The 17,431-nt window shown below is 49.2% G+C and overlaps 1 protein-coding gene across 1 annotated transcript in view; it reads right to left on the reverse strand.

Moving 5' to 3' along the window:
* Positions 1 to 16,446, reverse strand: part of GDF2 (growth differentiation factor 2) — a 33,928-nt gene extending 17,482 nt beyond the window's left edge. The window contains exon 1 of the mRNA XM_086921786.1: positions 15,987 to 16,446. Coding sequence (XP_086777912.1) covers positions 15,987 to 16,311 — 325 coding nt within the window. The 5' untranslated portion in view covers positions 16,312 to 16,446. The remainder of the gene's footprint in view (positions 1 to 15,986) is intronic.
* Between the last annotated feature and the right edge of the window lie 985 nt (positions 16,447 to 17,431).

Below are 17,431 nucleotides of genomic sequence, written 5' to 3' on the forward strand. Positions count from 1 at the left end.
GGACTATTTTAGAGCCCTGGGGGCCGTTTTGTTGCCGGTGCAGGTGCAATATCGGCCCCCAGCAACAGTCCCCCCCCCATTCCCCCAGGCCGGCCGAGCGTTTGCCAGGGCCGGTTCCGGTTCCAGTCCGGCCTGATCACAGAAGAGATGATAGCAGGAGATGTGAAGCCATAGGGAGGTTAGTGAGGACCAGCAGGCGCTCATTTGCTAAGAGTTTCTATATACGCGTGTGCATGTATTTGTGTTAGTGAGCTTAAGTGAATCTTTGCCTGTTTGTGAATGTGTGTGTGTGTTAGTGAAAGTGTGCGAATGAGCATGCCCTTTGTCTGTGAGTTTCTGCCTGCTTGTCTGACTGGAAAGGGAGGAGCTGGCAGCAGTGCAGGTCACTTACGCCCTAAAAATGTAAAAGGTCAGATGCAACTATTGGTACACTGCATGTAAGATAACAGTTCCCTCCCTGTTTGAGCATAGAATCTCACTTAACATATCTTTAAAGAACTTAGTAACACAATAACAACTGATGTGAGATAGGATCAGCAAGTGACCTGAAAGCAATGTTAGTTGATAAGCCAACTACAAAAGTCTTTCTACTAAAAACACTGCTGATTGGGGTTTAGCAAACCACCACAGCAAATCAAATCTCCCAACAATTTCTAAGATGATGCAAATAAAGGTACCCAAATGACTGCAAGAATTACTTGAAATAAAATATTTTCTGCATTAGCGACAAACAGACTTACAGTGATGGACCTAAACTACCATTGCAAATATATGATAACACTTACCAGATGCCCTAAATTAACAAGCCTCTAGCACATGCCTTTCTCAGCTTCTCCTCAGCCTCTGTTACTGTGAACATAGCATAGTGCTCCTCTAACTCAACACTGGGATGGATTTCCCAAGTTCTACTTTAAAATATACATTAATGTTTGGTCACACATAGATGCCAGCAAATCTTCCTGGAGGCCCAAAATTATCACAACTTCCTCTAATCACAAAGGGCCTGATTCACAGAACTAACTTAAGACAAAATCCTAAACTTACTACCATTTTGGTATTCACAGAAGGCACTTACTCATTTTGGTATTCACAGAAGTTAGGAGTCCTAACTTTAGGACTCCTAAATGCCTTCCGTGAATACCGAAAGTCTTAAAGTTAGGATTTTTCTAAGTTTAGGAGCAGTAAAGTTAGGACTCCTAACTTTAGGGCTCCTAAATGCCTTCTGTGAATACCGAAAGTCTTAAAGTTATGAGTTTTTTCAGTTTAGCAGTAGTAAAATTCGGACTCCTAACTTTAGGACTCCTAAACTGAATTTAGTTTAGCAGTAGTAAAGTTAGGACTCCTAACTTTACTACTCCTAAACTGAGAAAAATCCTACCTTTAAGACTTTCGGTATTCACAGAAGGCATTTAGAAGTCCTTAAGTTAGGACTCCTAACTTTACTACTCCTAAACTGAGAAAAATCCTAACTTTAAGACTTTCGGTATTCATAGAAGGCATTTAGGAGTCCTTAAGTTAGGACTCCTAACTTTACTACTCCTAAACTGAGAAAAATCCTAACTTTAAGACTTTCGGTATTCACAGAAGGCATTTAGAAGTCCTAAAGTTAGGATTCCTAACTTCTGTGAATACCAAAAGGAGTGAGTGCCTTCTGTTAATATCAAAATGAGTAAGTGCCTTCTGTGAATACCAAAATGATAGTAAGCTTAGGATTTTGTCTTAAGTTAGTTCTGTGAATCGGGCCCAAAGACTGGGGGAGATTACAGCACCAACAATCACTGTAAAACATCCAGCCCAACATTAATAAAAGGGAAACATGTTCATGGTTAAATTGTACCTAGGGTATTCCCCCAGATATTTTTGTGGCAGAATATAGTTAGCAAAAATATAGGGTGGCAGAAACATTGTGAATAATATATCATTTAAAAAAATATTTCCTCATTGGAATAGATTCTTTTTATGAACGCCAATGAGGGTGATATTTTTGTAACATAAATATAGGACACTAGGGGCCAGATGTAGGTAGACATTTACCGACCGGTAACGGCCGATTCGGCCGTTACCGACCGGTAAATGGCTATTCTAGATGTAGGTGGCCTATTTTACCGAATCGGTAAATTTACCGAATCGGTAAAATACTGAATCTGTATTTTTACCGATTCTGTAATTTTGAAATGTGGGTGGGACTCTTCTGAGTCCCACAGGCCTTACCGAATCGGTATTTTACCACCCAATCCAATTGGGTGGTAAAATACCGATTCCAGGTGTGCATGCACATGTGTGCATGCACACCTATGGCATGTGACAGACGGACATGCCCTTAGGGCATGTCTGTGTGCCACATGACACACATGCCTTAAATCGGGGTGCTAGAGGGTGTCAAAGTGACACCCCCTGCACCCTTGAAAAATTCGGTATTTACCGAATTGGTAAATACCGATTCGGTAATGCCCATTGATTCCTATGGGCTTCAATGCCCATAGGAATCAATGGGCATTACCGAATTGGTATGTACCGATTCGGTAAATACCGATTCTTACAGAATCGGTAATACAATTACTGATTCTTTCTACATCTCCCCCTTCTTTTTACCGATTTAGAAATACCGAATCGGTAAAATTCGGTATTTATGAATCGATAAAATTAACTTACCTACATCTGGCCCCATATTTCTTTAAGAATTCACTTTGGTTATGATATTCTGGTACTATACCTCCCAAGCTGATAGCTGAATGGAATCAGTCAGTTCTTCAGTGGTTAATTTGTAAAAAATAATAATAGCATAAGTGCAGGAGTCCGAAAGTTTTCATAGCAGCCTATCACTGCACTGCCAACTGCTTGGGTTCCAAAATACCAAGGCTCTCTAGTCTTGATTACACCTCATTCCCCTTTCTTCCTCCAGTCTATACTTCGCGTCTCTTTATACCATCCTTGCAAGTTCTTTTTCAGCCATCTTTTTCCCTTTGTCGCTGTTCTTTCTCCCCTTTCTGCCTCTGCATCAAATTTTGATGATGAAAAATAAGTCCCAGTCCCCAACAATGAGAGGATGTGCCTGCCACCTGCAACCACTGGCCGTGGCACTGGACGAATGTTCAGAGTGGGGGTGCTGCCATCAACGCTACAGCACCCAAGACATAGCGACTGTGAAAAATCCAAGCACCGCTAAAGGAACAAGTGCAGCAATTGAGCCACAAACATTCCGCAGCCAAGTGGTAAGGGTGTGTAATGTAGGAAGTGGTGCACTTTGGAGCCCACTGTTGCAAATATATTACTAAAGGATGGTATGGTAGTGCACTGCCCTTTACAGACAGCTCATTTTGCCTTAAAATTGGCACTACATTTGCACAGACGTGCACTTTTACTGATAAAACTGCATGTGGAAATGGGATTTCGGTGAATATTTATCATCTGCACATAACATCCTACGGCCTTTTCCTTTCCTACTCCCTGCACTGCAGCACGATTGGGAGATAGTACAACTTACAAAACCCCCTCACTATAGTCAGAGATTGAAAAGTAAACACTGATCCTCATGTTAATCGAATAAGCGTTAATTTGTCCAAAAACGTAGCCTGACATTTGACCTTTGACCTTGAACGTGCAGCAAATTTGACAAAAGGTAAAGGCATCTTTGCTGCTAGGTCACCTTCTGAACTTCAGCATGGTTTTTTTCTTGATGTGCTTCAGCAGCCCCTCCCCCACATCCACGCCTCCTACCCAACCCTACTTCCAGCGCCGATGACCACCAGAGCAGTTTAAGCGTTGCATATTGCCGTGCCCCGGGGGAAGCACAGTCGCAGACTAGTCTTCCCCCGGGGTCTTTTACGCTGGATAGGACAGGCAGGGGAAGGGGAGGAGTTAGGTGGTGGGTATATAGGCGCAGGGGAGGAAGGGAACTTCCTCTTCCTGCGCCTGGCACCATCGGGAGGGAGAAAGAAAGTGAGACTGTGCACAGTTTAGGGTCAGTGTTTAGAGTAGGCCGGGGGTGATTTTTGACTTGCTCACGTCGCGTGGCTGTCTGACGGCAGCAGGTACAGTTTCCCACGCCGGCCGCGTATGAATCGGCGATGTCGGGAGTTTCGGCGGAGAAAGTGCAGGCGGCCCTGTTGCTGCTGGCGCGTGCCGGGAGAGAAGATCTCCTGCAGCCAGGTGTGTTGGGCCAGTCTTGGGTCGGCGCGTCAGGACCCCGCGCGCGGCCTCGGCGAGGGTCACGGCGGCGGTCATTGCCTGTCAGGAGGATGAGGTTTCAGGGCAGGGACCGGCGGCTGGGCGAGGGGGGGTCGGAGCACCGATGGACTCGGCGCGGGCGGGAAACGAAAGAGCCTGCCCCCGCGAGTCTTCCCCCCGCTCCAGTTCTTGCCCGGGACTTCAGGAAATGTTAAGGGGGGCGCAGAGCCCCAACAGGAGCACCAGGTTAATGCACCAGTGACTGTAGAGGTGGGGGAGGGGGCAGGGCCAGGCACCCGGTTGTCTGCTGTTGCTGTGGACCACCCTGGGGCTGAAGGGGCGGTCCAAGCTTTTGAGGAAGGGGAATCATGTGGAGACCTGTCCTTGGGGTTGGTCAAGGCTGGGGGCTCAGGGTCAAGGGTCGTGGGGCAATGGGATGATGCCCCCATCGACCTGTCTACGAGTTCTAGGGCGCCCACCCCTGCCCCTGAGGGGCGGGAGTCGGCTGGGAGGCCGGTGGAGGAGGGGGTGTTTCCTGGGCCTGGATTTCTGGGTGTTGGCGGGGGGTGGGCCCCGGGTCCTGTCCTAGGGGGTTGTTTCCCACCCGGGGTGGGTTTCATGGGCTATTGCCCGCCCCCACCACCACAGATCTGGGGCACCATGTCCTGGGAAGACAGGAACAGGGAGCAGAGGCTCCTGGATCAAATCCGGGAGGTTAGGTGGGCGGAGCAGACCAGGGCCAGAGTGGGAGCAGTGTGTGGGTCCGAAATTGAGGGGCCTCCTACCCCGACCTCTGAGGAGGAACGGGAGGCAGAGTTAGAGGAGGCGCAGAGGCGAGCCAAGGCCAAGAAGGCCGTGGAGGAGTCCCCCAAGAGAGTTATGGCTGGTGTAGGGACGGCCAGGACGGCTTTGAGGCCCGATGGTGCTGGGGCCCACTCAGGCTGGAGCGACCTGAGGGGCGGGAGGGGATCCAAGCCGGCGGCTGTCGGCAGAGCCCGGGGGTACCTGGCGGGGCGCAAGACGGCTCCAAAACGCAGGACAGAAGCAGCAGGGCAGTCTGCGGCGGCTGTCCCTCCTCCGAGGGCTCTGGCTCCTGCGCGCATGTGGAGACTGGCATGCGTGCGCATGGGGTGTGCAGAAAGGTGTGAAGAGAGCTGTGAAAGAGGTGGAGAGTGCGCGGTGGATCTGGAACTGGTGCATGAATTGGATTACAGAGTGGAGAGTGATGAGCTTGAAGAAGGGGAGGTGCGGGATGACGCAGAAGGCTTAGGGGGCGCTGCGGACAACGGCGACATTGGTGTTTTGCAGGCCCCGACGGTGACAAAGACCAAGGCCGGGACAGCGGCGGTCCAGGTGGCGGTGCCCAGAGGAAGGCCCAGGGAACGGAGAACGGCACTCACAGGTAAGGGATCCTGGTGGGCAGCCTGGGTTGACGGTCCACGGGGGGGGAGGGGCGTAAGAGGACTTGCAGGTCAGTGGGAGTTGGGGATGGTTCGGTGCGGGAGGTGGAGAAGCCATCGGGCGGTCCACCTGAGGATGGTGAGAAGGTGGACGGTAAGTCGGTGACGACGGGGGTGCAAACGGACAAAGGGGATGGTAAAGAGGAGAAAGGAGTGAAGGTGCCGAAGAAACTACCGTATATGGGTTTGGCAATGCCATTGGGCTCGCATCTCTCAGAGAAACTCAGGGCACGGTCTGGAGGCATGAATTTGTGGATGTATTTAAGCTCCTGCATAGAGAGGTGCAGGCTAAGGAGGGTTCCAAAGAGGAGGAGTGGGAGCTGACGAGGCGCCCTAGGGTGCCAGTGACGATGGAGGACTGGACGTCAGCATTCTTGATTTATGCCAGCATTTACTGAGAAAAGTATTTGGACAGGGCGATTGCGCTTTTCAAATATATGGACATCATTCGCAAAGCTCAGATGCAGTTCGGGGGTTTTGCCTGGCTGAGTTATGATGAGGAGTTTAGAGCCAGGGTCAGTGCGAATCCCGAGAAGAGTTGGGGGTAAGTGGATCAGGAACTATGGGTGCAGTGGATGGGGTCAACGCACTCCACTGCGTCCACACACACGGCCAGCGGCTTGCCGGTTGTGTATCGGTCTTTTCCGCCGCGTCCCACCCAAAGCGGGGCGGGTGGAGGTACAGTGCCCAACACCATTGTCTCGGGTCAACAGTCCAAGCCAAGGGGATATTCCACGGGGGCCTGTTGGAGCTACAATAGGGGGTATTGTTCCAGGTATCCCTGTAAGTTCAAGCATAAGTGCTCGAATTGCGGCAGGAAACATGTCCTTACTCAGTGCCTCACCCTTGCTACGCCCTCTGAACAGTGGAGGAACGCCAAAGGGCGGGGCCACCCTGGACAGAAGGGCACCTACACCGGTTAAGGTGGAGGCGATAGCCCCGTGGCTCTCGTGCTACCCGGATCAGGAGGCGGCGGCGCGGCTTTTCTGGGGTTTCACGGAGGGTTTCAGAGTGGGCTACCAAGGTCCTAGGGTGCACCGTTGGGCCGACAATTTGAGATCTGCTAAGGAATTGCTGAGTGTGGTGTCTTCTAAATTGAGGAAGGAGGTTGAGGAAGGAAGGGTGGCTGGCCCGTTTACTGACTGGCCTTTGGATGATCTGATCATCTCTCCATTGGGGGTGGTGCCAAAGAAAGAGGAGGGTGAGTTCAAAATGATACACCACCTGTCATGGCCGAAGGATCAGTCTGTGAACGACTTTATTGCAGAGGAGGATTCTAGAGTGCTATATACGTCGGTGGATGACGCGATCCGTCTGGTGAGGGTGTGTGGGGCGGGGCCTGAATTGGCGAAATGCAACATCAAGTCAGCCTTCCGTTTACTGCCTATTCACCCGGCGGATTTTTCGCTCTTAGGAATGCAGTTTGGGGGGGCCATCTATGTGGACAAGGTTTTGCCCATGGGGTGCGCCATCTCCTGCGCTCTTTTCGAGCTATTCAGCACTTTCCTGCAGTGGGTCATCGTGCGAGTCAGTAGGTGCCGCGAGGTCACTCACTACTTGGATGATTTTCTCTTCCTGGGAAGGGCGGGTTCCGGGGATTGCAGCAGGGCCCTGTCGCGATTCCAAGGGATGGCCCTTCAGTTTGGTGTGCCTCTGGCACCGGAGAAGACGGCTGGTCCCAGCTGCTGCCTGAAGTTTCTGGGGATCGAGCTGGACTCGGTGCAGTGGCTGGCGCGCCTCCCTGCTGCCAAAGTGGCGGAGATACTGGCATGGCTGAGTAGCTCTTCTTCTCCCTCTGTGGATCCGGCTTTTTGCCTGGGAGCTCCGGCGATTGTGGCCAGTCGACCCCAGCAGAGTAGTCCTCTTCCTTCTTCTGTGGAGCCAGCTCTCAGTTTGGGAGCTCCGGCGAGTGAGGCCAGTCGACCCCAGCTGAGTAGCTCCTCCTCTCCCATTCTGGATCAGGCTCTCTGCTTGGGAGCTCCGGCGATTGCAGCCAGTCGACCCCAGCAGAGTAGTCCTTTTCCTTCTTCTCTGGATCCGGCCCTCAGCTTGGGAGCTCCGGCGAGCGAGGCCAGTCGACCCCAGCTGAGTAGTTTTCCCCTTCCCTCTCTGAAGGAGTTCGGCGATTTAGCCCGTACGATTTCATCTGGTTCGCCTCTGGATCCTCTTCCTCCAAAACTATGGAAGGTGTTTCAAGAGGATCTCTTCCAGCCCCTGCATGCCATCTGCTGCCAGTCATTTGAGACAGCTACTGTACCAAGTTGCTGGAAGAAGGCAGTGGTATCTCCGCTTTTAAAAAAACCTACGCTCGACCCTGCATGCCTTTCTAATTACCGGCCAATCTCCCTGCTTCCTTTTCCGGTTAAAATCATGGAAAAATTGGTCACCCGCGCTCTGTCCGGCTTCTTAGAAGGGAACATCTGGTTGGATGAGACGCAATTCGGCTTTCGCCCAGCGCATGGGACGGAATCCGCGCTGGTGACCGTGCTAGACAATCTGCGGGCGCGAGTCGACAGTGGTCGGGCAGCATTCTTGGTGCTGCTCGACATGTCGGCCGCGTTCGACACGGTCAGCCATCCCACCTTGATCTCTAGGCTGGAAGAATGCGGAGTCAAAGACAAGGCCAGGGATTGGTTAATCTCCTATTTGGACTGCCGTCAACAACGGGTTTCGTTACCCCCCTTCAGTTCAGAGGAGCGGAGAGTGGGACAAGGAGTACCCCAGGGCTCAGCCATCAGCCCTATACTCTTTAATATCTACCTCCGCCCTCTAGTCCAGCTCATTAAATCCTTTGGTATCTCCGCATTTAATTATGCGGATGATACCCAGCTGGTCTTCTCCCTGGAGGGACAGGACGCAGTCACACTGGAGACTTTTCACCGGTGCATGCAGGCGACAGCGGAATGGCTCCGTTTGAACTCGTTACAGTTCAACGGAACAAAGACAGAGGTCTTGCACTGCTCCACCGATCGAGTTCCTCGAGATCTCCCAGCTGACTTCTGGCCTCCGTCCTTCTCAGAGACGGTGTCAGCTGCACAATCAGCGCGCAATCTAGGCGTTACTTTTGGGCCCAACTTGCAGCTGGATCTACATGTAAACAAGACCACCTCCACATGTATGATGCTGATTCGTATGCTGCGTAAGGTTCTACCTCTCCTCCCTGAGCAAGCCAGACCAGAAGTAGTGCGTTGTACCATCCTAAGTCGACTTGACTATTGTAACGCACTACTTCTGGAGGCCCCGGTAACACTTCTGGGCAAGTTGCAAAGGGTGCAAAATATTGCTGCCAAACTCGCCCTCTCTCGCCCCTACCATAGCTCTTCTACGGCAGCGCTGCGAGAACTTCACTGGCTGCCGGTCCATCTGCGGGTGCACTACAAAGCAGCGTGTATTGTGTTCAGGGCTATTCATGGCCTGGGCCCCATCCCTTTGCGGCGAATGTTTGCCTGGTATCATCCATCTCGAGCTCTACGCTCCTCGTCGTCCAGGCTACTGGTAGTCCCGCGATTCCAGAGAGTGAGGATGGGCGGCCGCTCGTTCAGAGTAGCGGCGGCCAAACTCTGGAACTCTCTGCCAATATCCTTGAGAAGCCTTGAAGATCTCCTAGCTTTTAGAAAGGCTCTGAAAACTCACCTTTTTCCCAGGATAGGCTGAGCTACTGTTTTCACTGGATTATGGGTCAAAGCGCCAGGATGCCCTTGGTGGTGACAGGTCGCGCTATACAAGTATGCCACAATACAATACAATACAATGTTTGGAATGGGCGGTTAGGGAGAAGCGGATTCCTTTGCGAGCGGTTCAGAAACTCCTAGGTTTCTTTAACTTTGCGTGTAGGGTGGTGCATGCAGGGCGGACGTTCTGTAGGCGGCTCGGCATGGCCATGTCAGGGGCAGTTCTTCCACATCACAGAGTCAGGATTTCCATGGGGGTGAGGGCCGACTTGCGGACCTGGATTGCATTCCTGCAAGACTTTAACGGTGTGTCCCTGGTCTTTGATGAGGACAGGGCCGCCTGGCAATGCCAAATTTACTCTGATGCGGCTGGGTCAGCGGGGTTTGGTGTTTTCTGGGACGGACAGTGGTGTGCGGAGAGCTGGCCGGCCCCATGGCTCAAACAAGGGAGGAGCATTGCTTTCTTGGAATTCTTCCCTTTACTGGTGGCACTGGAGGTGTGGGGGGAGGAATTTCGAAACAGGTCGGTGCTCTTCCATGTGGACAACATGACGGTGGTGGATCTGGTGCACCATCAGAGGGCAAGGGACCTGAGAGTGCTGCGGCTGTTGCGGAGGTTCATGTTGGCTTGTTTGCGGTTGAATGTGGTGTTTCGAGCAAAGCATGTCCCTGGGGCGAATAATGACATTGCGGATGCTTTGTCTCATTCGCAGTGGCAGCCGTTTCGGCACCTGGCGCCGGGAGCGGATACATGCAAGACCGAGCTGCCGGCCAGCATCTGGGCCTTGGGGGAGTGAGGATGATTGGCCTGGTGGAGGGTTCTGTAGCAGACACCACGAGAAGGACGTGTTGTTTGGCATGGTCTGAATTTAGTGCTTTCATGGGTTGGAATCTGGATTGTGTCGTGGGGGTTGAGTCTGAGGTGGAACAAGGGCTGAGACGGTTTGTGCTGGACTGTATTGATAGGGGTTTGACTGCAGCTACGATTTCTGGTAAATTGGCAGGGATATCCTTTTACTGTGCCTCGTTTCTGGGTTTTGATCCGACTAAAGATGTGATCGTGAGCAGGATGTTGCGGGGTTGGGGCAGGGAATGCAGGAGTGGGGGGAGGTAGGCTGCGGGAAGCGGTTACTTTTGAGTTGTTGGTCCGGCTGGTTGGGGTGTTGCCGGAATGTTGTTACGACCTGGTTGAGGTTGGCCTTTTTCGTTTGTGTATGGTGTGGATGTTTTTCGGGGCGTTCAGGGTGTCTGAGTTGCTGGGTACAAGGAGAATGGCTGGTAGGTTGTTCGAGGAGATTCGAGTGGATGGAGGTCGCTTGGGTATTTGGTTGCGGTGCTCGAAGACTGATCAGTTGGGCAGGGGTAAGTGGGTGTGGCTGAATGAGACGGAGGGTGGGGAAGTATGCCCTGTGGTTGAATGGCGGACTTTCCTGGGGACGGTGAGTGTGGCACGTGGGGAAATTTTTTGTCATGCATTAGGCGCGAGAATGACGGCGGGCCAATTATTGGCTGTGTTGTGCAAGGCTTTGCGACAATTGGGTCTGGATGCGTCTGGTTTCGGGACTCCCTCCTTCAGGATTGGGGCCGCGACAGCTGCGGCCAGGTTGGGGTGGTCCTGGGATAGGATTAGGCGGATTGGGCGGTGGAAGTCACGCTGTTGTGAGAGGTATGTGAGGAAATGAGATGGTCCCAGGTAGGCTGTTGGTTGATTCATGGTTTTGCTGTTCTTGTTTCTAACATCTTTTTCTTCGTAGGTTGCTTGGGTGGACCGGGAAGTAAGACGGTGACATGGATTGTTGGGCACTCCTTTATGCATTGGGCGTCCAAATATGCAGAGCAACAGGTTTACGGCCGTAACCTGGAACTGAAAGAACACTTGCACGAGGTACAATGGTGGGGCAAAGGTGGCATGCGATGGGGGGCACTACTGCCCTGGCTCGCGAAGATGACCCTCCAAAGGGGATGCCCGGATTTGTTGATAATACATCTGGGAGAAAATGACTTGGTGCAGCTGTCAGGTTTGGCGCTTTTACAGCTTATGCAAAGGGACCTGAAGGTGCTGAAATCTAGGCTTGCAGGGACCTGCATTGCCTGGACAGAGTTGGTCCCCAGGAAAGTGTGGAGAGGGGCTATGAAGCATGGGGCGATCGAAAAGGCACGAAGGAAGCTCAACAGGGTAATGAGACTATACTGTGGTGACAAGGACATCAAAGTGATTGCACACGGAGGGATTCGACTCGAGGAACCTTTAGTTTTTAGGGACGACGGAGTACACTGTCACAGATGGGCAATGCTTATTACATGATGGAGATGAGAGATGTAGTGAGCAAGTTATGGAATGAGGCTATCTGGTGTCGCAGGGAGTGAGTGCAGGTGTGCTTGGTGCGGGCTGACAGACCTGAGAGGACGGGTGGGGCAGGGAACCGCCCTACAGGGGGTTCTCTGGTTGGTGGTACTTTGAAGGGACAGGGGGGTCAAGAGCGGGCACACCCATCCCTTGGGGGGGAGTTTGAATGGTGGATAGAGGCATGACTGGAAGGACGCAAGGAGTGGGTTGGATGACAAGTGATTGAGGGGCAGGAATAAAGTATGGTATGGAGCTTGTAGGGGTTTGTGATGAGGTGGAATGAGTGAAACGAATGAGAGGGGAGTGTGAGTGGGGGTTTGATGTTATTACCTGTTTATGTTTATTGTTATGTACAGATTACGCAGCCTAGTCTAATAAAATGGCCTTTTACGCCGACACTGCGTGGTCTGTTTATTGCGCGGTGCCGGGCCCCGGGGGAAGCACAGTCGCAGACTAGTCTTCCCCCGGGGTCTTTCACGCAGGATAGGACAGGCAGGGGAAGGGGAGGAGTTGGGGGTGGGTATATAGGCGCAGGGGAGGAAGGGAACTTCCTCTTCCTGCTCCTGGCACCATCGGGAGGGAGAAAGAAAGGACACTCACCCACCCGGCAGTTGGAGGTGTGGTTTTGGGTCGGTCTATAGCGTTGCCAGTTTAGGCCAGAGCTGCTTTATGGTATGGAGCTTGTAGGGGTTTGTGATGAGGTGGAACGAGTGAAACGAATGAGAGGGGAGTGTGAGTGGTGGTTTGATGTTATTACCTGTTTATGTTTATTGTTATGTACAGATTACGCAGCCTGGTCTAATAAAATGACCTTTTACGCCGACACTGCGTGTTCTGTTTATTGCGCGAATCTACAAGACTGTAGCATAGATTACGTTCATGAGTGAGACAGTTGTTTAAAATCTACGTAACTGTTCTTTTGTAAACAGCTTGTAGTGAGCAGCAACTCTCCCTGTATAAAGAGCTCAGATACTAAATTTGGTCTTGTGCACCCTATATGAAATTGTGAATAAATAATAATAAATATTTCATGCCAGGACCACTGAAAGCTCCTTTTCCGAGAAATCCTTTTAAATCCCTCTAAACACATTGTTAACCCCTTCCGTGCACGTGAAATTTCCGTGCTGTGCGGAAGTTTTCATTAGTGGGCTGGAATTCAGATTGCCGGGAACCATCCAGCGCACACGCCCACCATGACGTGTGACGGCTCCCGGCCATCATGAGCATGGAAGAGGTTAAGTTGCAGAAGGTGAGAAATCAAGCCATCAGAAAGAGTAAGGACTGCACCAGGTGTAGCCGCATGAAGCTCCAACTGAACGTTTGCCCTAGTTCTCAGCTGAACAAATAAGTTATTTGAAATTCAGAGCTATTTATGAGGACATTCACCTGGCTATATAATTATTAATATACTGATTATTATCACTATTATTATTGTTATTGTTTTTGTTGTTGTTTTGTTGTTATTGTTATTATTGTTGTTATTGTTGCTGTTTTGTTGGTGTTAGTTCTATTATTATTATTATTAATAGTAGTAATGCGATAACTATTATTATTATTTTTGTTTTTATTATTGTTGTTGTTGTTATTATTATTATTATTGTTACTATCATAATTTTTATTAAGGTAAACCTAGCCAGAAAACAACAGCACCATACAACATGGTAGCATAATGGTAAGAAATAATGTACAAAAAGCATGTCGGCAGACGACTGGTGTATCATGTCCGAGTTGGGATAAAGGGACATGGAGAGCTTACAAGTCAGCTCTATCATGGTCAGTCACATTATGTTTGCAGAAAACATTGTGCTAGATATTCTTTAGCAACCCGGAAAGTAATCTGTATTTTACAGACAAGGGGGATTACTTACAAGCCCCCAGCGCCGCCGGTAGGTCACGTTGGGTGAAGCACCGGCGGCGCAACCTGCTGCCTGATATTTACAAGAACACGTAAAGCCATCCTGTGCGGCTTTACGTGTGCTTGTAAATATCGCCTCTTCTCAAGTAACATTTTGCGTGTAAGGGGCGTGACATGGGTGTTGCTGTGGGTGTTCCCACGCATCAGCCATGTTTTCTAATGCATTTCCATATTTACAAGAAATCGTAAACTTCGAAATGCGTCAGAATGCGACACCACCGTAGGGGTGGCGTAGCAAGGCGCAACAAGGAGAAATGTTTTTTCATCTTTCAATGCGTGCTGTATTCTACAGCACTGATGGAAAGAGGAACTCACCTCAGTTGATTGCTTTTGTGCAGGAAGGTGTCCCTGAACAAAAATAATCTCTCCACGACGCAGGCATCCTTGCACCATAGTGCAAGGGTGCGTACGCCGGCGCATGGCAGCCTTATGTGTGCCAGCACAGGGGAAAGCACAGGGATGCGACATATTGTTGTACATATGTTGCATCCCTGTGCTTAGAAAGTGACCCAGTGTGGTACAGCCAAATGGCTTGCGGCACGCACTGAGTCACTCTCATTGTAAACATGGCCCTTGATCTTTAGATTCCAAGAAATCCATGCACTCTTTTGGAAATAACTAAACATCGCCTTGCTCATACGTGTGTTTGACTAATAGGCAGATGCCAATAGAATTTCTGAGAAATAATTAAGACTTCAGAATCTCCATCCAAGGTCAAGCAATCATCTGTACAATCTATACATTTTTCAGGGTTTCCACTTCCGTTTCGCATCTTTAGTCTTGCTTGGTGTGAATTAACGTAAAGCCCTATGAACTGGTTACAGTCATGTGGTTGTCTTACACATTTTCACTTGTGTGGTTCACATCTGATAAGGAGTGATCATTTGATAGGCAAATCTGTGAGCACTCAGCAACATCACAGTGTGTTCTTCAACACGTCATATTCTATCTACACTGAGGGAAATTCTACTTAAAGATTTTCTATCTGAAACGTGATGTCTATACAATTTACTCTGTTCCAAAATGTATTTTACACCTGTTGCTCTCCAGCATAATGTGTACTACTGCACAGTATTCTCCCCTACACAAAGTGTTCTATGCAGTGCACTATGTTACAAAACCTAGAGTCCTACACATGCTCTAATACACAATGTGCTTTCCAGCACAATTTCTTCTACTATCAAAGTCTGGCCTTCAACATACATACACCATTTAGTCCCAGACTCCTACATATGGTTCTCCGCTATACATATTCTTATTCACAGTGCACTCTTTGAAGTAACATGCTAATTGCAACACCATGCTCGCCTACACAAATGTTTCTCCTACTTAGTAACATACTACACAAAATTCTTTCCTGCGGAAGGCACAACTCTACATTAGTTGGTCTTCTATGCATTATCCTCTTGGAGACAACACGCTCGCTGCTGCAACTTACTCTCTTATGCAATGTACTAGTCTGCCTACTGTAATGTTGTACACAGTGTAGTTTTACACACTATGCTTTCCTACACAATGTACTGTTCTGCACAATGATTTATTTTCGAAGTGTAATCTTCTGCATAATTTTTTTTTGGTTGTACAGAGAGACTGTTCAATTTGTTATGACCAGGTAACATTAAAAAAAAGTATATTAGCCTGCTCTCCTAAACTAATGGTTTTTCCTATATACGTTGCTTTCCTATTTCTTGTGTTCTCCTAAACACATTCTTTTTCGATAGATTGTCATTTCTTACACTATATTCCCACCCACAAAATGTTCCTTCCCTCACACTGCGTCTCTGAAAATTGTGCTTTCCTCAATAGTGTGTTTTCTTGATTAATATTTCAATTGAAATCATTCAAAAGAGATGGCAAAAAGTTGAAAATACATTTTTAACCTAAGTCTATTCAATATCATGTCTGCCATCTAACTCCTCCAATCCACCCAAAGTACCACTGCGCCCACTTCCAAACAACTTATACGTTTCAAGTGACACATGAAATTGGATGAGAATGGCTCCAGCGGCCACACAACATTTCTAAAAAGTGATGTGGCTTTTACTGACCACATACTGTGGAGATGGCCCACATTTTTTGTAGTCTGTAAGAGGGATCTATTTCTTACCATAGAAACTTACCTAATCAGTGAGAGGGGTCTCCCAGCAACAGTATAATCATACATAGTCCGTAAGTGCTATCTCTAGTTGATCCTGTACATAAATATTGTTAGAACGTTCTCTCACAACAACCATGGGTACATATAAACACTGTTAGTATGGTATTTTCCTGATCATATTAATGTGTGCACTTTGTTAAAGTGGTACCTATATTTGATGTACATTCAAATGTCCTCTCAGAGAGGGGTCTCATGACCCTATACCAGTACATACATACTCTTACTGGAGTGTAATCTTTTAAAGGCATCTGACAGACAAGTTACTTACCTTCCATGGTAAAACTCCGCACAATGTTGGACGATGGGGTGGAGGACTTGTCCATGGCGTAGCGGTTATAAAGGTCAATCATGAATTGCGGCGGTTCCAATTTAATGCGTTCATGAGAGGGGACATTAGACAAATTCAGACTCTTCAGAAAATCCTCCTTCATGTTCTCCAAAAATGCGCTGAGGTCTAAGTGCTGGTCACCTTCTGGACTCGTGGGTGTCTCGGGTGACTCTGTCCTGCTCAGGCCCCCTAAGGGATTGCCCCTCCCGGAACCAGGGGTGATATTAAGAACAGACAAGGCAGCCAACAGGCCCAAAGTGTTCATTTTTGTCCTTCAAAGCAGGTTGAGATTCCTTAGGGTGAATGCGCAGGAAAATCAGGGTGTCCAAGGTAATAATAGCAAAGGCGCGGAGAAAGGCCGTCCCGGACCTGCTTCGTCCATGAGTTCTCCCTGGACTCTGCCTTCCCCAAGGTCTCTCTCAGCTGTCAGCCCCCTCGGTTGTGTGATCCATCTTATCACTGTCATGGCTGCCTTGCATCCTAGCCCGGTTATCTTGCTAGACTCCCTGTTAATGAAGATTCTATAAACACTCGCCGCTCGCACATGGCGGGTGTGGAGTACACTGTATGCTTGCATCCCAAGTCGGGGTCAGCCCTTAATTGTGACTTTATCATTTCCTCGCCAACACCAGCGAGGAATGGGTGGGATCCCGAGGGCTTCAGAGATCAAAAGTCTCCCGGCTTCCCAATTTTCCCACAGACTCGCACAAGCAAATTAATGAACAATAAGACAACGCCGGTGGACTTTCTTCTTGAGTGACTCCGCGGCCTCGTGTGAGGGGGCGGGCCTTTCATGCAGAAAATCCAACCCGTCAAATCACCGCGCGTGCAGCGGCCTTTTCCGTGCCACAAGGCAAAGGTCCCATCCGCCGCCTTTATCGGTTGAAAATTGTTATTTGTAGAACACACTGCGAAATGTCTGGTTTGTGTCCGTTGGGCCTCTACAAATAGTTGTATTTCAGGCTTTAGAAGTCTAGCCCCCATTTCCAGTCTACTACGTCATCTGTTGTTCCTGCCTCTCTTTCAACGAGTCGAAATGTGTCGAAACCCATTCACGAAATTATGCGAAATAAAAACCAATCGGAAGCTTCTAACCACAGAAGCACAACCGTTTCAAGTTTCCGAGTGTTTAAAAACAATTCACCATCAGTAGGTTAATTCACTAGGAAGAGCGAAGATATGACGCTTGGCTTAGGCCTCAATTGTCCTTTGTTGTGGGGTCTTATTTATTAAGGGAAATTACTGAATGTTCCAGGATGTGAATGGATCGCTCTGACACACAAATTGCTTTTATACAATACATCACATTTGTGATCTATTGCCTCCCTCTTGGCGCAATCATTTTTTGGTGTAAATGGACACTGCATCCAGTCAATACCAAAACA

This window comes from Lissotriton vulgaris, chromosome 5 (assembly GCF_964263255.1).
Source record: "Lissotriton vulgaris chromosome 5, aLisVul1.2, whole genome shotgun sequence".
Classification (NCBI taxonomy): domain Eukaryota; kingdom Metazoa; phylum Chordata; class Amphibia; order Caudata; family Salamandridae; genus Lissotriton; species Lissotriton vulgaris.